Genomic DNA, 22,958 nt, shown 5'->3' with positions numbered 1-22,958 from the left:
ATACTCGTGGTTCACTGATCTCCTCATAAATCCACCTGATAATATCTATCTTTCATATTCTTTTTTGCTTCTCATAAATCAAACTATGAATTATACGTTTCTTTCGATCTTTCAACTGCTATTATAGCTATTTATACCATACTTACTCCTTTACTTAAACCTAGAAAAAAAAAGCTCCCCCCCTCCATTTAAGATACATTCTTCCTTCATACAACCGACTAGATACAACAGCGTGCTCTATATATAGGCATATAATATTCCTACCCTGTATACTCGTAACTCCTCTTGTACCCTTTTTTTTACATTTTACTCAAACTTACATACATATACATATACATATATATATATATATATATATATATATATATATATATGTGCACAATTACACCTACACACGATAACGAAGACTAGATATATTTATACCTCGTTTCATATGCAAAGCATATCAAAGGCTTATCCAGAAATAATATTTATGAAATCTACGTCCACAATATTCATTCTATCCTGTCAGTAAACCAACCCATCACATCCACACTTTTTATTATAATTATCATAACAGATAAACAAGATCAACGCGCCATTTTCAAATAAAAGCACCGTCAACAACAATAACAACAATAAAAATCCCAAGAAAAACAACAATAACATATAATGCAATCAACTACTTATCACGACAATCTTAACAACGACATAAGCTGCTACTGCGATGATATGAACTGTCGAAAACAATGCCAAGATAGTCCAGAAAGTGCTAACTCGGTCTACCCGATACCTTTCTCGAACTACACCCATCCAAACGAATGGCAGCCTCGGTTTCTTGCTGCTGCATCACCTTATTCGCCATATACGCCCGAAGCCCATCTTTATGGATATCCGGTATATGAAGAAGGATCTGCACTCGAGTACGGGTCGGGTGATTGCGATAACATTTATGCTCCAGTGTGCGACTGCGATCAACACAACCTTCATTCTTCTAGAGAGTCTCTGTTCGGAGGTGCGAATGAATCAGAACTTCCTCACCGCCATCACCATGACCATCATGAACACCACCACCAGAATGTCTTCAGACCGGCTTTTTATGATCCATTTGAAATCAAGCATCGCAGACGGACATCACGCTCTCAGTTCAAGATGCTCGAAAAGACTTTCTCGGAGACTCCCAAACCCAATGGACCACTTCGTCGCTGGCTTGCTCAGCAACTCTCCATGACTCCTCGCGGTGTTCAGGTCTGGTTCCAGAACCGCCGTGCAAAGGCTAAGCTTCAGAAACAACAGCAGGACCGTCGACACCACCTGAGAAGTACTAGCCATGTGTCCAGAGAGCAAAGCAAAACAGAATCTCACCATGTGTTCTCACCACCCTATGCCGTGCCCCTTAAAAGGGAACACAGTGGAGCATCGCACTTGACTATTTCAGTATCTTCATCCATCAATGATCTCTCGCACTATTCGCCATCAAGAGGTTCTCCTGTCGGTGCCGAAGGTCAGGGCTATCTGCCCTCTCAATCGGCCTACACTCCACCCCAGAGCTCAATTGAAAGACCCTTGTCTCTGCAACCCTACAGTGACTGTGCGACAATCATTGGTGATGATGATGAAGAAGATGATGAGGAATACAGTGTGCACGGAAAGAATGGTGATGGTTTATTTGAGAATCAGCAACTATTGATGACCCCATTGACACCCTATCAGCCATCTTGCTATGTTGATGTCTTTAACACTCAACCACAGCAAGATTTGGTAGGAGGAGTAGTGTCTTTGTCGACAGTAATGGATCAGCCTTTGATACTATCAACATTGTCTGACTCCCAGAAACACAAACACCTTGATCAACCCCTGGACCTGTCAAGCTTTGAGTATCCTGTTCAGGATCAGGAATTGTTCGGGGAGCAGACTAACCCTTCAGATCCACTTGTCTACATCAACAGTCTTTTCAATGAGACCCATCTCGGTGAAACTGCCAAAGCCAATGAATACTACGGTGCGAATTCGATTGATAGCTGGATCCAGACCCTTCCAGCCCAAGCATCTTCTGGTAGTGATGTCCGTCCCGATAGTGTGTGGAATAGTCAATCAGGAGCAATGCCATTTCTCGACACATCGTTCCAGCCACAGCGCAGTTTTGATTCCTTGCCAGTCGAGAGACGGCATTCACATCCTGTCCACAGCAAGATTTTTAATGAAGAAGAGGTAAAGCTTAACAATTTCTTGACTTTCTTATGTCTTTTGATCTAATTTGTTGTTATTATTCTTAGACTCTACGTAGATTATCTGAGCCTATTGTTGACTGGATCAATCATCTTCAACCATACAATCCCGTGACAGGCGTCTCTAATGTCCTTTCCTAAATTAACAAACCAAAATTATCAACACAGTGATTCCACTTCTTTGCCCAAATCAACATTTTTATTTTATTTTTTATTTCATTTTTCCAATTATTTATTTATATTCTATATGTCTTTCCTATGCTAAACTAAAATACTTGCCTAAACACCCAAGATCATTCCTACTGTTTTATTTATTTATTTATTTATTTATTTTCTTCTGCTTATTTTCTTCCTCTTCATGATTTCTTGTTCATATTGTTCATATTGTTTAATTTTTTTTTTATATATTTTCTATGCACTATTATCATTTCAATCTACCCACAACATTTATCTCCCTTCAACCCAACCCAACCCAAACCCATATGCTCGATTGGCCAGTCTGTTCATATGTCAAAACCAAAACCACTTTTTTTTTCTTTACATTTTCTTTATATTTTTTTTATTGATAGCATTCTTACTATTACCATTACCATTATCTGATCTATACATTTAAAACTTTTCTTATTTTTTTAATAATAAAAAAACTCGCTCTCTCTCTCTACTCTTCCTCCTCCCCTTTCTCTTCTTCTTCTTTATATAACACTTTACTGCTTATTTCGTTGGTCGATTCAACAATAAATCAATAAATCAATAAATAAAATACTCCTTGCATTCTTGACACTTCGTCAATACCATCGGCCAATAGACTTGGCTCTAGATTGTACATATAAATATAAATATAAATATGTTTGTGTATGTGGATACTATTTCTGTTCTTAATCATTTTTCTTCTCCTTATTTTATTCTTTCCTTTTGTCCCTCTATCCCTCGAAATTTTCCCAAAGCAATCTAACCGCGTGTAAATTATTCACTAAACTTTCTCCTTTATTTTATTTTCTTTGTGATCTTGTGAAAATTAAGCTTAAAGGGATAGTTATTTACTTGTTCATTTCTGGTGTATTCACCCAATAATTAGATAATTAGATATTTTACCGCCAAGTTCATTTATTATATGAATATCCTTGCCGCCAAACTTTACAAACAAAAATAAATTTATAAGCGGTTTTGAAACACAAAGATCGATAAACCAAGTAAAATCCCAAAAAAAAATCAACAGCACAACAAACTAAACCTACTAATATTATCTTATTATCAACTTTTTTCATAGAAAAGAAATAAAACAGTTTCAATTTTATTTTGTGTAAAACAATATTGGTTTTTCATATCAACAAATTTCAAATATTTTTTTTCTTATTCTTCTGGTTCAATACCGTACAATTTTCATATGAAAAGAAGAAAGAAAGTATACAGAAAGATTCCAATGATGGCCTTTTTTTTCTTGTCCTCACTTATTGGCGTTTTTGTCAGCAGCACTTTGGGCTCTGCTCTTGAAGTCTTGGTTGATCCCAGTTCTGTCAGAATGAGATTGGATACGAGCTGCATCTTTTGGGGTCATTTGGGATTTGGCTCCTCCAGACTTATGGGTGCCTCCGGATTTTTGAGCCTGTTTATATACAAATACAAATAAATATGTTAGTGAGTGATAGAGTGAGGGCTGGAATGTAAAGTGATATTGTGATATAAAGTAATACAGTACGTGTGGATTGTTAGACATTTTAGTGATGAGAAAGAAAAGTGTTTGATGATCTTGAATGTCTTTTATATGTTTTTTTTTGTAACTTCTTTCAATTGAATACTTGATGATTTATTGATCTTTGTTTTAAAGGGAAAAAAATCATGCGTCTATCTTGATTTATCTGTATTGGTTTCTCTTCTTAGATCTGGCGTCTATAAGCAAAATATTATCTTTTATCTTTATTATAAGATCATGACACAATTAAATCAATAAACATATAGGTCTTGCTTTATATATAAAAAGCTATTAGAAATACAGGTCTGGAGGCGTAAAATGTTTTGGTGATGCATAAACAACCTTGTTAGGAAAAAATAGCGGCGCCATGGTGGGAAGGAAAGGATGCTGGTGGGTGTGGTTTGTATTGTGTGTGGTAGAGGTAGCTCTCATCATGGGTGGAGTGAATGTTGAATACGTTTGTTGTACTGGTTGCGTTTGTGGTGCTGTTTGTACTGTATTCCATACGTGTGTTGGCATTATTATCTGTGGTGGTGGTAATGGACGTTGTTTCTGTTGTGACTTTGACACCTTTTGAGCCTTGACAGAATCGACCTTTTTGACAATCTTCTCCCGGGTTGTTTCCTTTTTTACTGCTTCTTTTCTTTGCACCTTGGCAGTAACGGGATTTTGGCTGGAAACGGGATCCCTGGACTTTTTGGCACAAGATACACTGGACTGAGTCTTGTTCCGTTTGCTGGCCTGGGACTTGATTTTATTATCTGCTCGACGTTTGGCCACCTTTTGGAATACTAAAGGTTCGTCCTGAAAAAAATATAACAAAATATAAGCATATCCAGTGCCAGTTCCATCTTTCTTTCAATTTTTTTTGGGGGACTTCTTCTTCTTTTAATTATCTCTCACGCCCATATTTATTTATTTATTAATTAATTAATTGATTGATTGATTACTTGTTTGTTGGCTCTTTGGCTTTGATGACGTTCGAGTCTTTCTTGTTCGCTTTCGGTCAACTCCTTACGGTAATTACTGTAAGACACATTGTCTGTCAAACGCAAATCGTGAAATGAATCGATCGGATAATAATATAGATATGAATACAAATACAAATGTACCGAATAACATCATGATCATGAGTCCAGTGTAAGGGTAACCAATTCAACAACGCATCTTGTTAGTATTTGGTGTTACCTGGCAATGGATTGACTACAATCCCTGTCTCTCGCAACCTGTCCAAAAATAGTTCATCTTCTGGACCTACCAAGTTCAGGGCGATTCCTGATGTGCCTGTGATGGGATAGTTATAATGGTGTTTAATATACACACCTTTTTTTTTTTGCTTGATAAAAACGTATGAGTTTTGGGTTTATAAGCATGTATTGTTTACCAAAACGTCCTGTTCTTCCTACACGGTGAAGATAGGTTTCTATTTCCCACGGATAATCAATGTTGACCACCAGGTTGACCCGATCAATATCTATTCCACGTGCAATCTAAACAAGTATTTTTTATTTGAGTTTCTTCTTTTTTTTGGCACAAAATAGAAATTGGTCAAGTCGATCCTTGGACTTACCAAGTCGCTGCACACGAGAACCCGTAATTTGAAATCACGCATATTTTCCATGACAGAAATACGCTGCTCTTGAGATAAACTACTGCTAATGTGTCCTGACTTCCACCCCATTTCAGTCAACCAACCAGAAAGTTCAATAGCCCTTTTGAAATAAAGAGAGAGAGAGAGAGAGGTTACTTAACAAGAAACAAAACAAAAACAAAAACTACTTTGGGTCTTTGTATGTTTCTCACCTTGGAACACTGTTAACAAAAATCATGGCCTGGTAAAATGGGATTTTGCTGAGTACATCACCCACTGCCTCAAATTTGGCCTCATACGACCTAAGGATAGCTAATGCTTCGTTTTGGGATATTTCCTTGGGGATAATGACTTGTTTGTAATATTGTTGAACCTCTGAAAAAAAAATGTGTAAATATGAGTATCCGCTTTAAAAAACGAGTACTATATTTTAATTTTTATTTATTTATTTATTTATTTATTTTGCTTACCATCCAAAGTAGGCACAGTTTCGGTTAAGCGCACCTTTTGGGGAGACTTCATTAGAGTTCCAAGTGATTCGAGTAGGTTGTCTGTAAATGTGGCAGAGAATGCAATACATTGTTTTGTAGCAGGCAATTTACGAAATATGAAGCTTCAAAGATAATATAGATTATTGTTATCATTATTAGTATTTTTAAATAAAAAATGAATATGAATATGAATATGAAAATGAAAATGAAAATGAAAATGAAATTATCAGTCATTTATTCTGTGCTCTCTATAAAAGAAGAAAGTACCAGGTTAACTTACTTGATTTGGGGTTGAAATGCCTCGCTCATCAATTTGTCAGCTTCGTCAAGTACCATGAGTTTAATTGTCTTTGGGTTGAGTCGCTTAGAGTCCAACAAGGCCATTAACCTGCCTAAGCGTACACCGAACACAGAATATATTGAATTATATTTAATGTTAATATTAATATTAATATTAACATTAATATTAGCATCATCATTATAAATATCATTATAATTAATTTTAAATATATAGAAAAGGAAGAAAAATGAGGCAGAAAAAAATTTAGGCTTACCTGGTGTTCCTACAAGCACTTGGCTATTCTTTAGCTTTGTGTAATCTCCTTGAGTGGAAAGTCCACCGATGAGGGCTTCACACTGGAATCCTTCAATATATTTTCCTAGATTTCGCAATACATCTCGAATCTGGATGGCGATCTCGCGCGTCGGGGCTACGATAAGAGCCTGAAGGATAACTGATTTTAGATACGCAAACGCACATACGCATATATACACATACACACCCGTACACAAAATCATACCTACCCACTCACACCCACACCCACATAAAAGAAAGACTATATTCACTCATTTATTCAAAAAATAAAATAAAAGAAAAATTCAAAAGAAACTATTTGCTTTATTATTATCAGTATTAAAAGTATTATTTACTTGGGGTTGTGGTATCAGAGGATTGATAGACTCCAGTGCAATTACACCAAACACTACTGTCTTTCCTGTGCCTGACTTGGCTTGAGCCACCAAGTCTACTCCGAGGCGCCCCAAAGGAATAGCCTGAAGTTGAATAGGCGAGGGTCGTGCATAACCCGAATGTTCTAGTCCGCGAAGAAGTTGTTCATTCTGAATAAGAGTGCTAAAGTCAATGTCTTGATCGACAAATACATCTCGAGATCTCTCCATTGCTGTGAAATCAATACTAAATAATAAATTTTCCTAATTACAGAATATATTTTTATATATCTTTATATATCTTTTCTATATATATATATAATAAATATATTTATAGAAAAGACTGTCTCTTGGCTTCTACAAAATAAAAGGAGTCCACACTCAGCCACTGAGAGTAGGTTTCTGGCTGTTTTGGCTTGCATTTTTGTGACGCCGATTTCCTTTTTAGGAAGAAATAAAAAGTCAAAAAAAAGGGGGAGAAAAAAAGAGAGAGAGAGAGAAAGCGGCAAGTTAAATATTTTTTTTTATATATTTTTTAAGAAAAAATAATAATAATAATATACACCACATACACACACATCAACAATGGGAAGGTACAAAATACAGAATGGATAATTGCAGCCATGGATTCCAAAAAAGTATCAAGTATACTTAAACAACGACATTGTACACTAGACTTCGACGATCGCGCACTCATCACAGCATTCGTGACAATTATCGCAAATATCGTACTCGTAATTACACTCGAGATCTTGATCAGATCCACGATGACATTAAGCCTGAAAATGCTGACAAGTTGAAGAATCAGGAAGAGGATCCTGACAAGCCAGGATTAGGACAGAACTATTGTATCGAGTGCGCGTAAGTAAAACAGACAGAAGAATAAGGGAAAAGAGAGAGAAAAGAAGAAGAGTGGTAGTAGATCTACTACAACTACTATTCTTTTTGTATTCTATATATGATTTGGGATAATATTGAATTTGATAAAAGGTTGTTTTTATCTCTACTATTATCATTGATTTAATCCCATTGTTATTATTATTATTGGTTCTAGTCGTCATTTTGTTACTTCCGATGCATTAACGGTTCACCTCAAGGGCAAGCTTCACAAGCGACGAGTAAAGAAGGTCCAGGAAGAACCTTATACTCAAGCAGAGGTAAGAGCAATAAATAGATATATGTGTATGCATATAATTTATTAGCTGTTGGTTTTTACTAAACAATTATACTAATGACCTTTTACTACTATTTCAAAAAAAAATCAAGGCCAATGCTGCTGCAGGAATGAGTGGGACAGACAATGGCAAGAGAGGTGGTCGTTCTTTGACTGATTCAAAGGTGGAAGATGTAAAAATGGACGATGTTAAGATGGAACTATAGAGAGTTGAAATATATATATATATTATATATTAAAAAGCGAGTGTGTGTGAAAAAGTGATTAATGTGTATATATATTTTTATATATATATATTTGTATATGTTATTTTTTTTTTGTAAGAAATGAAATGAAATGAAATAAAATAAAATAAAAATAGAGAAAATATTATAGAAGTGTGTTTGTATGTCTGTGCTTACATCTGTGCGTGCGTGTGTCTCAAAGTGTGTCTCCAAGTGTGTCTCCAAGTGTGTCTCTTTCTGTCGATATGTTTCCCTGTTTGTGTGTAACTAGGGATAGTGTAGTCAAAATGTTAAGCCCGAGTTCCGAAGCGATCTTGAACGTGGTGGTGTACCCACGAGATTCTGTCTTTTCAAATGAGAATGTGATTGGCTGGTGCCTTGCAACACATGTATAGATTATAAGCCATTCAGCTTTCACTTGTCACTCTTCCTTGTTTAGAGTATCTGCTTCCCTCTTTCCCTCTCTCTTTCCCTCTCTCTTTCTTTTACTCTTTTCTACTACTACTACTTATTATTATTCTTCTTCTTCTTCTTTCATTTATTTTCTTCTCTTTGTATTCTTATTATCTTGATTTCCTTTTATCCTTTTCACGACAACCATTTCTTGTCTGCCTCATTTAGCTTCCTTTTTTTACATTGTTTTCTATTGAGGCAGTCTTATCTGTTAGGATTGCTCATGACAAATGCATTGTGTGATTTAGCATCTCATTCCCCAACCACCTCTACCTCATCAGACAAACCAAGTAGACTCAAGCGTTTCTCGCGCTGGACACAGTCTATTTCTCTACTCAATAAGCTCAGACGACCAAAACCCAAGCCAGATATCCGACGTCAGAGTAGCACCCAGGTCAGACAGGTCGATGCCGAGTTGCCGAGACGATTGTCGTACAGTAGCAAAAGTAAGCCGCATCCTCCCCCTCCTGAAGATGACGACCAGACCCTGGAACAGCCGACTATAGATAGACTGTATGAATCACCTACAAAGGTGCTTCCAACGCTGTCATCACTATCGCCTCCACCACGGCACACGATGTCAAGGAAGAATCGTATCCAGAGTATGCAGCTCGGCGACCTAGCAACCGTCCATGTGGCTGTGCCTATCCAACGTCCGCGCACCATGGCCAGCCGACCTTGTGTACTCAGACTGTCCCTAGACGTGGAACAGCACTCCACACTCTCTCACGCATCAACCTTGTCCAATGATAGCGAGGACAGGTCAAGTACATACACCAGCCAAAGCGTCTCTAGACCTGGACTTGGCAGCAACCGCAGGTCGGATCCAATGACGCCCTTTCGTAGCGGAACTCTCGGTAGCATCAGACAATCCGATCTCAGCAATCATAACGACTTTTTCGTCAATAGAGCGAGCAGCCGTCTTTCGCTTATCGAACGCCGCAGACGCCGCTCTCCTCAGACGGTTCCCGATGATGGCCGGCTCTTGCTGGCCCTCAGCGATCACTCTTCTGTGACTGATGTGGCCTGGCAAGAGAGAGGACTGATCTCATTCGACCGAGATGTTTCTCGACAGGAAGCCATGCTTGCTCTGGAAGGAAGACGGACATCCGATACCACCATTTCATCATTTGGACGCGACAAACCATCCTACGACAATGACTTTTCAATCAATGACACAAGTCTCCGCCGTAGATCTACACTAGACGAGCAGGAAGTCGTACGAAGACACCTGCTCGAAGACACCAGCCTTCATATCATTCCCGAAAATACCAACACACCCCCATCGTCAGCAAACCTCAAGGCGCGCACTCCATCGCTCATCTACTTTCCTTCTTCACCGAGTTCTATTGGGTCCATTGAGCACGACAATCACGATTGAACCGAGTACTTACTCTCTTTATTTTACACATACAAAAAAAATTAGCACATACACACATACATATAAATCCCAAACACAACCCCCCTTCCAACCCTCAGATACAAAGTCAAAGTCAAATTCAAATATACGCTTCTTCTTTTTTTTTCTTCTTTCTCTTTATACCCTCTCATTCATGGCTGTCTGGCACTGTCACTTCTCTTACATTTCTTATTCCCCTTCTTTTATTTCACTTTCTTCTTTTTTCTGGTCTTGCTGGCACGACAGAGTTTTTATTTCTTTCTTTCTATACACATTCTACATTTCTTTTCTTCTTCTTCTAATAAACCAAAATCACTTGCACGAATTCAAAGAATTGACTTTATATTTTATTTATGATTTATGATTTAAGATTTAAGATTTATGAATGTGAAAATAGTAATAGTAATAGTATTGTTATTATTATTATTATGGGGTTTCTATCTATAAAGCAAACATAATGTGCGTGTTTTTTTTTCTAATCTATTTTGTCCCACCTCGTTCAAGGTATTCTTGTTTATATGTCTTGAAACTCTCCACAATTTCCTCAGGCGTTTTGTCTCTGGCGTAACAGTCTACAAACTCACCCTGAGGATCCATCAAATAAAAGAAGATTGAATGATCGACCAGATAATCATCCTCTTCATCTGGAATTGATATATAGACTCTATACGACTTGGCCACCCTTTTGATCGTGTCGATGTCTCCGGTCAATCCCACCATGGCTGGATGAAAATCTTTGACATACTCTCTGACAATCGCAGGTGTGTCTCGTCGAGGATCACAGGTAATAAAAACCGGTACGACAGGCAAGTCTTCCTTTTTGCTTCCGGGAATCTTTTCTTCTGATGCTGTGGTGTAGATATGGGTATAGGTATAGGTATATTATAACACACACACACACACATATATATATATATATATATTCTATCTTGTATTTCTTACCTAGGATATCAACAACATCAGACATCTTGTCGAGTTCTTCGGGACAGATATCAGGACAATGCGTAAACCCAAAATAGATCAAGTGGAATTGGCCATGAAGATCAGTGTCCTTGAATGGCTTTTCGGTGGCAGCATTAATCAATGTGAATGGACCGCCAATGTTTGGTTTTCCAAAAGATCGATTGGCTTCATACTCCTTCTTTTTACCTGTTTGTTTTTGTGGGTGTGTTTTTGAAGGTGTCGGTTGAACAAAATATAAGCTGAATTTGATCTAATCTTTGTGTACGTGTAATTTATAGGTAGAATATATATAATATACATATAAATTTATATATTTATCTTACGTTCTTTTGTCACGCGTTCTTTTTCATTCTTGAAATACACTGCCAGACCCACGCCAGTAGCCACAAATAGCCCAGCTGCTTTCCAAGTGAATCTCTGCCCAGAAAACATTTATATTTATATTTATATTTATTTATTTATTTATTTATTTATTTATTTATTTATCAATGCAATGCAATTCAATGCAATGTAATCCAATCCAATCCAATTTAATATTATTTAATATATAAATATATATACATTTGTATAATGTAAAAATAATATTCTAACCTTTGGTTCGTGTGGGCTTTGGTTATTAGTAGCAGCAGTAGATAACCATCTAGGCTGAGCACAATTGTGCAAACCAAACATAGGGCGAACCTATAATGATTTTTAACACAAATTTATATATTTATTTATATACATATATATATATATATTGTGTGTGTGTGTGGGTACATATTAATAAAGAAAAAATAAAAAAAAAATAAAAAAAATTCAATACACAGATATATATATATTGGAATTATCTAAAAGAGACTTGCTCTGGTAGTTGGTCTCAGGAATCGACTCAACATTAGGTATAACAGTCGACGCAAGAAAAAGAAAGAAAGAAAGAAGGAAGCAAGAAACAAAAGAGAGAGAGAGAGAGACATGTCAAAAGAGTAGTCACATATATAATTTGAAGGCAGAGAGAGAGAGAGACAGCGAGAGAGGGAGAAAAAAGGGAGAGAGGTAGAAAGTTTTTGAAGATTAAAAAGAAAAGAGCAGGAAACTAGGCCACCAACGTCAGCAGCTGATTCAAAAAAAAATCAAAATAAATAGAAATAAAATAACATCAAAAAAATATACACAAATCCAAGGCATTTTAATCTCCACATCTCTTTCTCTCTTTCTATCTTTCTCTCACACACGTACACACATAAATTATATCTACATCAAAATGGCAGACGCAGGAAAACCCGAGAAGAAGGAAGGAGCTGCTGTGAATGAGCACATTAACCTCAAGGTGGTTGGAAGTGTAAGTTAAACCACAAAAGAGAATCAAACAGTAAATGTAATGTGACCAATGTTTAATCCATCCACTTCAATCAACAGGATAAGAGCGAAGTATTCTTCAAGATTAAGAGAGCCACTCCTTTGAAGAAATTGATGGACGCGTATCTTGATAGACAAGGAAAGGCCCCTGGCTCAGTAAGATTCTTGTATGATGGCAGCCGTGTCCTCCCAGAGAACACACCTGAACAGGTAATATCCAAACCTCCAATATTATTAGTGGTAGATTGAGTAGTCTACAAAGATAACCCACCTTGGGAATTATATGCTGATCTCTGTTTATATTATTTTCTGTGTGTGTGTGTGTGTATTTAGCTTGATATGGATGATGGTGATTGCATTGATGTTTGGGTTGAGCAGTTGGGTGGTTGTCTTTAAGTACAATAGGAAGACCACTATGTATTTATCACTCCCCAAACCAAACCAAATCAAACCAAAAAGGAATTAACTCTACAGACCTACACACTTAAACACACGTCCACACCCACATCTACAAACAACAACAACAACAAGAAGAAGAAGTAGTAGTAGAAGAAGAAGAAGAAGAAGAAGAAGAGGCTCTCTCTGTCTATCTGTCTGCCTGTCTTTTTTTTCATTTTTCTCTTTCTATCTATCACAAATTTATATATATTTATATTTATATTTATATTTATATTATATTTTATATATTACAATATTGAATACAAAGCGCTCGCACACACCACTCACTCACTCACTCACTCACTCACTACACACATATTTATACATTACACAAACAATATTCTACACCATTTCACACCATTTCACACTACACATTTTCAAATCATGTTTATGTTTCTCTTACTGATTCTGTATTTTCATTATCTTCAAGAGTAAAGAAAAAGAAAAATTGATACTAAAATTCCGTAATTAAATAACTCACTTTCTATATATATATTATATATAGGTGTGTGTGTGTGTGCTTCCACTGACTTGCTTTAATTTTAATTGGTGTATCTTTTCGTGTTTATTTCCACTGCATACAACTGAGATCTTGGGGCTTCAATATCCAATTATTTCCCTCTCTCTCTCTCTCTCTTTGTCTTTGTCTTTCACTATTACTATTACTATTACTATTACTATTACTATTTTGCTCCCTTTTCATTTGCTCTCTAACCGTGTCACCTTCCGTGAAAGGGATGTACTGAGATCCAAACTCTCTTTTTTTTCCCTTCTTCTTTCTTTCACCAAAATATTCATCCCATCTCTCCCCTTTTCTCATATTATTTTATATAGATCCTCAATTATTACCTTATTCGTGAACACATCCTTGACAAAAAAAAACAGAGTAATAAAAAAAATATACACAGAGAGACAAAGAAACAATCAACCAACTAACAAAAAAAAATTAACCTCTTCTTCTTCTTCTTTAACTTCTTTAACTTTTTTTAACTTCTTTAAAGAAAAGGAACAAGGTACTTTTTTTTATCTCCTTCTCCTTCTCCCTTTCTCTCTCTCTCTCTCTCTATATATATATATGTGTGTGTGTGTGTGTGTATTAATCTTTGTATTAATCTTTATCTTTTCTTTGTTAAACATAGTTCTTTGACTAAGCAAAGAAATAATATACATATATAAAATACCGACCGAGTTCAAGGCACCCAATAATAATAATAATAATAATAATAATAATAATAATAATAATAATAACAACAACAATAAACAACCAAAAAAAAAATCAAATCAAATCAAATACAAAATACAAAATATTTTGTTTTTTGTTTTGAAATATAAATGGCAGAACATTCAGATTCATATGCTCTGCCTACAAAAGACAAACCAAAGGACTCGACATTCCCAACCGCGTCCAATTCAAAACAAGAAGATCTCAAGCCCATCCTTTCGAGATTAGTCTCTGAAGAATGGTTGCCAGCAACTCACCGTCAAAGACCCCGACTGAGCTATCTGAGGTCAGCCTGGGGATCTCAGGACTTGCGGGCCATCAAGGCAAAACGACCACTTTCAATAGAACTACCTCGAATAGACGCCTGGCCTACCACAACTGAAGATCTCTACAGCGGCCTAGAACAAGAAATAAACTGTCTGACCACAATAGGCCTGTCTTTATCTGTCATCGGCCCTTTGGCTGTCCTCGGCATTATTAGGCTTGACAACTTTATTTTTCAAATAGCCATCACCGCCCTGTTGATATTGATGTGCATCTGGTGGCTCATCATGTCAATTCTCTGGATACGCTCCCCTGCCAGTCTAGAAATATACCTCAAGTGGGCTACCCATAGCTCCCTTCTTAGCACAGCAATAACCATCTCGGCAATAATCCCCTGGCCTACTATATTCCATGCAACAAATACCTCTCTCTCAACAATAAAATCAGCATCTCTATCATCTCTATCATCAGCATTATCCTCCTCATCACCATCATCCTTGTTATCTTTATCATCATATCTATCATCTGCATCAATATCCTGGCTGCCGTGGTTGTGGACCCTGCCGCTCTACAAATTGGCCCCTGTGTTCACAGCTATGGCCGGGTCCACTTTTCTCTATCTTGCCATGCGCTTTGACTGGATCTCAAGTCAAACCGCCGCACGTCTCCGAATCCACTTGGAACAGGAACACGATCGTCTGCAGACCGTCGTATGCGATGCAGTCGAGGAGGAACTCTGCACCCGCCAGACATTCCTCTCTACAGTCGGTCAGGAGATCCAGGACGCCGCCTTGATGATCATCACGACCCTCGAGCAATTCTCACCAGCCAGTATTCTTTCAAACACCTATGAGCTATTGAGCGCATGCTCAATTGCAGTCCCGATCGCCAGTATATCGGCCATCAATACATCTGTCAAACAAGTCTGTCACGTTAGCTCCCACCTCGAACTTGTCGCCCGTCTCCTAAGAGAAGGCTCGACATCCTCAGCAGATGACAGTATCCAGAGTCTTGTCAGGCAGGAGTTTGATATCGGCGACATGGTGCAGAATGTTGGGGATGCCCTGGCAGGCATGGCGTCCAAGCTGGATGTCAAATTGGTGATCTATCATGCAGACAATGGCCTCCACCACACCCACGTGGTTGGCGATGAAGGTGCAATGCGCCATGCTCTCTTGGATGTAAGTCTTGCTTTTCATTTAAGAATTTATTTATTTAATTTTGTGTTTATTATACTTTATTAATATCCTTATCATTATCATTACAAGAGAACGTTACATTACATTACATTCCTTCTAAATAAATAAAGAATCTTGCTTTTATTCACTAAATTTTGTTATTAAAAAAAACAATTCACAGCTCCTTCACAATATCCTCGAGGGGTGTACCCCGGGCGCATGCATCGAACTCGGACTCAATATCACAACAACAGACACAGATCAATTCAAGATTGCTTTCGAGATCACTCACACGACCTCACCTGCAATTCCAGATGGCCTCACCACAGCTTGTTTACCAAACGCAAATTTGACTGCCCGTTTATTGCATTATATTGGGGCTAGTCTCTCTGTGGACGACATCAGCCAGAACAAAACACGTTTTGATGTCGTTCTTGAGATGGAAGCCGGGCACGAGGACCACAGCCACAAACCCCTGTTCCTTAGAAATGCATTCTCGGCCTCGCAGAAACACTACTCGGCAATCAAGTTCTCAAATGAACCTACGCTCAAGGAACTCTGTCGGTTTATCGAGAATCTGCGTGGCCTCAAAATCGTCTTGCACGCATCTGAGCAAAGCGTTTTCTCAAAACATCTGACAAGCTGTCTCGCAAGCTGGAACACAGACATCAGTCATGTTCCTATTGACTATTCCACCGAAGGAACCGAAGATGAATGGAGTCTGTCTGGAGTGTCTGGGGACGATATAACCCCTGGATCAGAAATCAGTCAGCGCTCGACAACAGCACCCACAACATCATTCTCGGGTACTGGTTATCTAGATTCGAATATTCACACGCCTCCATTACAACCCCAACCCCAACAACAACAACAGCAGCAGCAGCAGCAACAGCAACAGCAACAGCAACAATCATTATTATCAGCATCGGCATTATCAGCATCATCATCAGCATTACCAACATCATCATCAGCAGCAGCATTATCATCACCATCATTATCATCACTGCCGCCACAAGCACGTCCTACGCCACCAATCCCTACACCTGCAATCGAAGAAGAACATCTGCACTCCCTTCCGCCTGCATTTATCCTAATTGACGACGACATCCTCACCTTGGAACGCAAGCTGCACGATTTCCGTACCCAGCCTCCTGCATCGGCAAACACACTTCAGAATCACCAAAACATCCGCCGCCACAAACGCTCCAAGTCAAGCACGTATCACAATCCCAACCATCATAACCACCACCATTACCATCCTTCCCAGAACTTCTTCCATCAAGGCACGACTGCCATCATCCACTTTACGTCGCTGACAAACTACAAACGAGTCCGGGACTCTGTACAGTTCTTTTCGTCGTCCACACAGCAATTGCCGTTCTCCATGCCTCGGGTGGTCGTTGTGCCCAAACCGGCCGGACCACGACGCTTCCTGACGGCTCTGCACACAGCGTGGAACAACTCGGTAGTCGAGCCCCACTTTTTACCGATTGCCACCTCTCCTTCGAGCCCATGTCCGCCGACATTTGGAATGGTTGCGATGCAGAACAGCAATAACACCGGCGGCGGGTCTTCGCCCGTGACCAATCTCTATGATCCCGAACGCACTGGGCAGTTGAGGTCGTCTCCTGGAGAATCGAGTATCCGACGACGGCCGGGAAGTGGTCTATTCAGCCCTCCGCACATGGCAAGCGATTCTGGCGCACATGAGTCGAATTACTTTTTTGATTCTGGAGCCGTAGCTTCCAATAATATGAACATCAACGGTGCTGGGATGTCTGGTATTACTTCAAATGTGCCGCTGGGTGTACCTCTGGGATCACCTGTGCTGGGTGCCACACTATTGGGCTCTGTGCGCAACCTCGGCCCCACCCGACGTAGATCACACGCGGAACTGAACCCTGGTGGCGGTTCTAATCCTTCTGGATCTGGAAACACCAATAGCAACAATTGTGGTGTAGCACCTTCAGATTACCTGACAAGTGGTGGTGCGCCCACCCTTGCTGGGTTAGTCCATGGACTTGGACACACTCCATTTGGGCAGGGATCATCGCCTGTGAGTAGTCCACTCAAAGTTCAGTACAAAAACCCTGCCACAAGCAACAACAGCAACAATAACAGCAATATCAGTAGTGGTAGTAACAATAACACCAATACTAAAGACAATATCAATTGTTTGGAAAAACAACAACAACAGCAACAGCAGCAACAAATTATTGGAGTTAACTCTAAATCGGATGAGCAGTCAAAACTTAATCCCAGTATGATTATTAATCCTAACAACTTGCAATCGCCAGCTCTTCCGAACTCACAGCAACCTCAGCAAGACCAGACTACATCGCCGTCCTTGGTGTGTGACGGACAACATCTTGTGACATCTCTACCGCCAAACGAGGCCGTAAATTCGACCGCCAAAAAACCAAAACCAAACAACATTAAACTCAATAAGAAGCGGCGTAAAGGGAAGAATACGGCGTTTGCGAGCGTTGTGAATCCACCTATCAATGTGTTGATTGTTGAAGGTATTGCTCAAACTCAAATACATTAGTGTGTGTGTGTGTTGTTTTAATATAACAAATGTCTAAATATTATTCTCTAGATAACATTATCAATCAGGCTATTCTGTCTGCTTGGATGAAGAAACACAAAATCAAGTTCTCTGTTGCCAGCAATGGACAAGAGGCAGTCGAAAAGTGGAAACAAGGTGGATTCCACTTGGTGCTGGTAAGCCTTTTTTTTTTTTTTTTTTTAAATAGTCGAAATAAACATCTTAATAACATTTAATGATAGATGGATATTCAACTGCCTGTAATGGACGGTATCCAGGCAACAAAGATGATTCGGTCGATTGAAAAAGAGCAAAAGATTGGTGTTCTTCCAATGTCATCATCATTCCTTCGCCAACAACAACTTGGACAATCTACTAGTGGAACCACCGCTACAGCTACTACTGCTACTGCTACTATAAGCACTAGCCCTACCAAAAATATCAGTGGTAGTAACGGTGACCTCAAGATAAACAACGATAGCAATATCAGCAACAGTGGTACATATCTGGACATCAATGAGGAGGCTGAGGAGGAGGGTCTGGCACCGTTTGATATTACCAAAAAGGGCGAGGAACTTCCGCCTTCGACGTTTAGATCACCTGTGATTATTGTGGCTTTGACGGCATCATCACTCGAATCCGATCGACACGCAGCTCTTGCAGCAGGATGCAATGACTTTTTGACCAAGCCGGTGAGCCTGGAGTGGTTGGAGAAGAAGATTGTGGAGTGGGGATGTATGCAAGCGCTGATTGATTTCGAGGGCTGGCGACAATGGAAGCAATCTTCGACGACAGATGCAACAGTGCACAAACTTCAGATTACACCAAAGAAAGTAGGAGGAGGAACTGCCGGAGGTGGGGGCTCTACTGCGGACGATGCGAATTTGAATGCAAAGATTCAACAAAAAAAGGATGAAGATGAGAGACGACGGATTGCTGAGCTAAGTCGAGCAGCTCTGATGTCTGGGAAAGGTGTGCTGCTTCCCGGGGCCGTGGGACTGAGCAAGGCCCGCAGGTTCTCGACTCTGGACCGAGGCAGTGCTGGTGGTGGTGGAGGAGGAGGAGGTTCTCTGAATGGACATGGACCAAGGCGAAGTCATCCAGCCATAACAAAGGGTGGGTCAGATTCCAATCTCTTGGCTGGGATGCAGCAAAGTCGAAGTGTAGAGGGCTGGCAGCTACGTGACACGATTGATCGCAAAGTGATTATGAGTACAGTGGAAGAGTAAAATAATAATGATAATAATTAATGATAACCATAATAAAAATGTAAATATACCCATTACACACATACATAAAATCAATATCTTTATATATACAAAAAGAAAGGGTAAATGGATGAAGCATAAGAAAAAGGTGTTTATTTGATTTTGATTTAAATCTGTCGAAGATTACGGCCAAGGTTTCTTATAAGCTCATAAGATGGTAATATATATCTTTATTTATTTACTGCTGTATAAAATAGCCTGTGCTTTCTCAAGAAACCTGAGATGGAAAAGGCTTGAGATCAATGAAGCCAACTCTGCAATGCCTTGCTGGTTTTGTTGGGTACATTTCCAAAGCTTTAAAAGGGTTGGGCAAAGAAGTAATATATAAAGATAGGGCTATAGTGGAGAGGGATTGCTTATTGTAATCCAACATATATTTTCTCTATGCAAACTAGTTTCTGTTTTTTATTTTTGTGGATAAATTCATTCCTTTACAGCTTAAAGAAACCCTACATTTTCTTTAAATATATATATATATATATTCAATTATGCACCTCTTTATGAAACTTGTTATTGTTGTTGTTTATTTAATCTAGCAGCTAGGACGTAGGACACTTTTAAGATGCAAGGGACGTTCAAGTCATATATTTATATTCTCTACGCCCATGTTACTAGCTAGTACAAATTATAATCTTTAATGAAGACGTAGTAAAAAGGGAGTAAACTATCTCAAGAGGATGTAATACGGACTCCAATAGTTGGGATGAGTTAATCACTAATCAAACTTACTTTCGGTCCTAAAAAAAGGGCATTCTCGAATATTATTGGTTAAAAGAATATTTTAACCTTTAAATTTACACTTCTTATTTGCTTAAATAGCTGAAACTAATCACTAAACCGAAACTCTATTGGCTTAGAAGAATGTTGCCAGGTTGCAACTTATTGATGATTGTTGCCAGGCCGGTGATTTAAATCCTGCGATTTCTTATAATAACGTTAAATTTAGGCGTTTTTTGTTTTGGGGGGGTTTTTTTTGGCGTTTTACAGCCAAATAAATCAATAAATCAAATAAATAAAAGTAAGTTTAAAAAGAAGGAGAGGTCTAGATCTTGGCTCCTTACATTGTTGTTGTTATTATTATACGTAAAGAAAAGAGAAAATAGAAACAATAAAGCGCGTATATAATAGAATAAGATAAGATAATCACAAGTTTTTATCTTTTTTTTTTTTTTTTGTTTATCTGCTATTTTGCTATTTTGCTTGCTTGCTTGTTTTATATCTATTTAGTGTATTTTATTTTGAAACAAATGTATAAAATAATATAATAGCATTTCTGCAATCTGTGCCTTGTATATAAAACATACAGTACTATATATATAATGAAAATATAATATAGATGCATTATAGTGTATTGTACTGTTTATGGAGAGTGTTTCCAAAATTTTTATGTTCTAAATTTGGTATTGACCACCTTTTTTTTTTTATTATTCTACTTAATTTTATAGGCCAAAAATGAATAGATTTATATCTAATTGACAAAAGAGAAAAAAAAATTATAATAATGAAATAACAGTGAGAGAATTTTCTCTTTGAATTTCATTTGTCTTATGGATTTATTAGTTTCTGTAACACACTGCAAACACAGAGCGCAAATAAATAAATATATTTGTACTTTTTAAGTGTGATTATATGATTATATGATGATGATGATGATGATAAAAGTGATTTTGATTGGATAAAATTGCTTCTTGTTATTTGGTTATGTAGCCAAATCACGTGTAATAAGGTCTCATATACATTTATATTATTTATGAAAACAACACGCGTGAGAATTTAGTTTTATTTTTGTACTTTTGCCCAGTAAGATTAAACGGGTTACATATATATGCGTGTGTGTGTGTATAGTGTGCTCCTGTCACATCTGAAATAAGAAAATAAGATACAGCGAGACATTGGGATTTATAATACATAAATATTCAATCTCCGCACAATATATATATATATTTTGTCTGTGTTTGTGTTTTATATTTTGATTTTGATTGGATGAAAATGATGAGGGGAAAAAAAAAAGGTAAGGAATGGAAGGGAATGGAATAGAATGAGTGAGTGATTGATTGATTGATTGATTGGAAAAGAAAAGGGGGGAACCGGCTAAAAAAACCCACACACAAAAACAAAAGAGAGAGAGAGAGATCCCGACTAGGCGGATTTTTCTTGTTTTTTAAAAAATACAAAAAAAAAAAGAAGATAAGCTTTGAATTGCTGTTTCTCTTTTTCTTTCCTTTTTAGGACACATATAAATATTATACTCTTCTTATTTCACATTTTGACTCCGATTTTTTTTTATTGTTTTTGATCATTGGCTCTAGAGATTATTGAACACAAGCTAGCACAACTAGCATTAGCACTACCATTAGCACCAAAGATTGATTTTAATCTAGTTCAAAAAATAAATAAAAAAAACTAAGCCTCTTAAATGAAAAAAAAGGATATATACATTAGTAATATTATTACTATAGCAGTAGTAATAATAATTGTACCTTCCTTAATAGTAGACAAACCAATTTATTTATTTTTTGGCACTTGAGAACAACTACAAAATAAATAAATAATGCGATCGACAAATAAAATAAAAAGCCAAAGACTGGTCAAAACAGGCTCCACGTGTCTCAAAACGAATTTCGTTGTTCTTTTTTTTTTTTTTTTTTTACAACTACTTTCCTTATATCTTTCCTTTTATGGCAAGTGTCACTTTTTATACATATACATATATACATTTTTTTATATATGTGGGTGTAATGTACAAATGTACAGTAATTTTAAACGTAATAAAAAGTGTGCTGATTAATAATAAACTCAGTCAGTCACGTGTATTGTGTACACAGTTGCTTTGGTTTGATCTTTAGTCCAATGAACCCTCTCTTTCTTTTTTGTTTGAAGAAGAGCAAAAAAAGAAAGATGACCGACCAATTAATTATGCATAAAACTCATTATTTTAATTTTAAAAGGATTTCAAATGTTAAACGAAAAAAAAAAAAAAAAAAAAAAAAAAAAACACACAAAGGAGTAGCAATAAATTATCCAGATGTGTTTATCATATAGAAAGAGAGATTATTTGACAGAATCTTTGACTGGTTTGGGGTTGGTCAGTTGAATAAGAACAAATTGCTTTTTTTTCTTCTATTTAAATGATTTTTTGAGAATACGAGGTCTCTATATAAAATCTGTATTATAAAGAAAACTTCTTTTTAATCTTTCTATCTTTCTATCTTTACAAATGAGCAAACAAACAAAAAAAGACAAATAGCTCACCTTTTTTTTTTAAAGTAAAACATATACATACAATTAACCAATCAGATTCGTCCAGAGCTTAAAAATAAAAATTATTATTGTCTGTGTGTTGTGCCTATAAAAAATATATATATTTGTATTATAATTTATTAGTGAAACAATGGATTTTCATCGAATGAGTCAACAACAACAACCAAAAAAAGAAAAGGAAAAAGAGATTTTCCACCTCATGCTAAAATTATTTTTTTATTTTTATGTATACATTTATAGAAATTAAAGGAAATGATTGGTCTCTTGTTACGCCGAAGCTATAAATCAACAATATCCATAT

General features: G+C 37.4%; 8 protein-coding genes across 8 annotated transcripts; 5 read left to right on the top strand and 3 right to left on the bottom strand.

Annotated features, from left to right (window-relative positions):
- Nucleotides 1-651: 651 nt before the first annotated feature.
- Nucleotides 652-2,348, top strand: PHYBLDRAFT_146161 (Homeodomain-like DNA binding domain-containing transcription factor; the record flags this gene model as incomplete). The annotated part of the gene is made up of 2 exons (XM_018431599.1): nucleotides 652-2,190; nucleotides 2,256-2,348. The coding sequence occupies 2 exons, from the start codon at nucleotides 652-654 to the stop codon at nucleotides 2,346-2,348; spliced, it is 1,632 nt and encodes a 543-aa protein (XP_018290881.1).
- Nucleotides 2,349-3,651: 1,303 nt separating this feature from the next.
- PHYBLDRAFT_146160 (hypothetical protein) lies at nucleotides 3,652-3,921 on the bottom strand (the record flags this gene model as incomplete). Its single annotated transcript, XM_018431598.1, has 2 exons — nucleotides 3,652-3,810; nucleotides 3,904-3,921. The coding sequence occupies 2 exons, from the start codon at nucleotides 3,919-3,921 to the stop codon at nucleotides 3,652-3,654; spliced, it is 177 nt and encodes a 58-aa protein (XP_018290880.1).
- Nucleotides 3,922-5,207: 1,286 nt separating this feature from the next.
- On the bottom strand, nucleotides 5,208-7,158 carry PHYBLDRAFT_113448 (hypothetical protein; the record flags this gene model as incomplete). Its single annotated transcript, XM_018428343.1, has 7 exons — nucleotides 5,208-5,387; nucleotides 5,468-5,609; nucleotides 5,701-5,800; nucleotides 5,959-6,101; nucleotides 6,260-6,371; nucleotides 6,534-6,702; nucleotides 6,910-7,158. The coding sequence occupies 7 exons, from the start codon at nucleotides 7,156-7,158 to the stop codon at nucleotides 5,208-5,210; spliced, it is 1,095 nt and encodes a 364-aa protein (XP_018290879.1).
- Nucleotides 7,159-7,512: 354 nt separating this feature from the next.
- Nucleotides 7,513-8,367, top strand: PHYBLDRAFT_187200 (C2H2-type zinc finger transcription factor; the record flags this gene model as incomplete). Its single annotated transcript, XM_018439346.1, has 4 exons — nucleotides 7,513-7,520; nucleotides 7,603-7,788; nucleotides 7,982-8,084; nucleotides 8,194-8,367. The coding sequence occupies 4 exons, from the start codon at nucleotides 7,513-7,515 to the stop codon at nucleotides 8,305-8,307; spliced, it is 411 nt and encodes a 136-aa protein (XP_018290878.1). The 3' UTR covers nucleotides 8,308-8,367.
- Nucleotides 8,368-8,612: 245 nt separating this feature from the next.
- PHYBLDRAFT_169097 (hypothetical protein) lies at nucleotides 8,613-10,159 on the top strand (the record flags this gene model as incomplete). Its single annotated transcript, XM_018436006.1, has 2 exons — nucleotides 8,613-8,714; nucleotides 8,981-10,159. 2 exons carry the CDS (start codon nucleotides 8,613-8,615, stop codon nucleotides 10,157-10,159), a joined length of 1,281 nt encoding a protein of 426 aa, XP_018290877.1.
- Nucleotides 10,160-10,657: 498 nt separating this feature from the next.
- On the bottom strand, nucleotides 10,658-11,572 carry PHYBLDRAFT_113395 (hypothetical protein; the record flags this gene model as incomplete). The annotated part of the gene is made up of 3 exons (XM_018428341.1): nucleotides 10,658-11,011; nucleotides 11,133-11,326; nucleotides 11,464-11,572. 3 exons carry the CDS (start codon nucleotides 11,570-11,572, stop codon nucleotides 10,658-10,660), a joined length of 657 nt encoding a protein of 218 aa, XP_018290876.1.
- Nucleotides 11,573-12,338: 766 nt separating this feature from the next.
- PHYBLDRAFT_159006 (hypothetical protein) lies at nucleotides 12,339-13,454 on the top strand. The gene is made up of 3 exons (XM_018433898.1): nucleotides 12,339-12,461; nucleotides 12,539-12,688; nucleotides 12,812-13,454. Exons 1-3 carry the CDS (start codon nucleotides 12,384-12,386, stop codon nucleotides 12,872-12,874), a joined length of 291 nt encoding a protein of 96 aa, XP_018290875.1. The 5' UTR covers nucleotides 12,339-12,383; the 3' UTR covers nucleotides 12,875-13,454.
- Nucleotides 13,455-14,248: 794 nt separating this feature from the next.
- Nucleotides 14,249-20,232, top strand: PHYBLDRAFT_169095 (hypothetical protein; the record flags this gene model as incomplete). Its single annotated transcript, XM_018436005.1, has 9 exons — nucleotides 14,249-15,583; nucleotides 15,762-17,636; nucleotides 17,826-18,102; nucleotides 18,180-18,304; nucleotides 18,371-19,353; nucleotides 19,454-19,458; nucleotides 19,594-19,676; nucleotides 19,933-20,014; nucleotides 20,216-20,232. The coding sequence occupies 9 exons, from the start codon at nucleotides 14,249-14,251 to the stop codon at nucleotides 20,230-20,232; spliced, it is 4,782 nt and encodes a 1,593-aa protein (XP_018290874.1).
- Between the last annotated feature and the right edge of the window lie 2,726 nt (nucleotides 20,233-22,958).

Source organism: Phycomyces blakesleeanus (genome assembly GCF_001638985.1).
Source record: "Phycomyces blakesleeanus NRRL 1555(-) unplaced genomic scaffold PHYBLscaffold_12, whole genome shotgun sequence".
Classification (NCBI taxonomy): Eukaryota; Fungi; Mucoromycota; class Mucoromycetes; order Mucorales; family Phycomycetaceae; genus Phycomyces; species Phycomyces blakesleeanus.
Note: the sequence above shows the minus strand (reverse complement) of the source record. Positions and strands in the feature narration are given on the sequence as shown.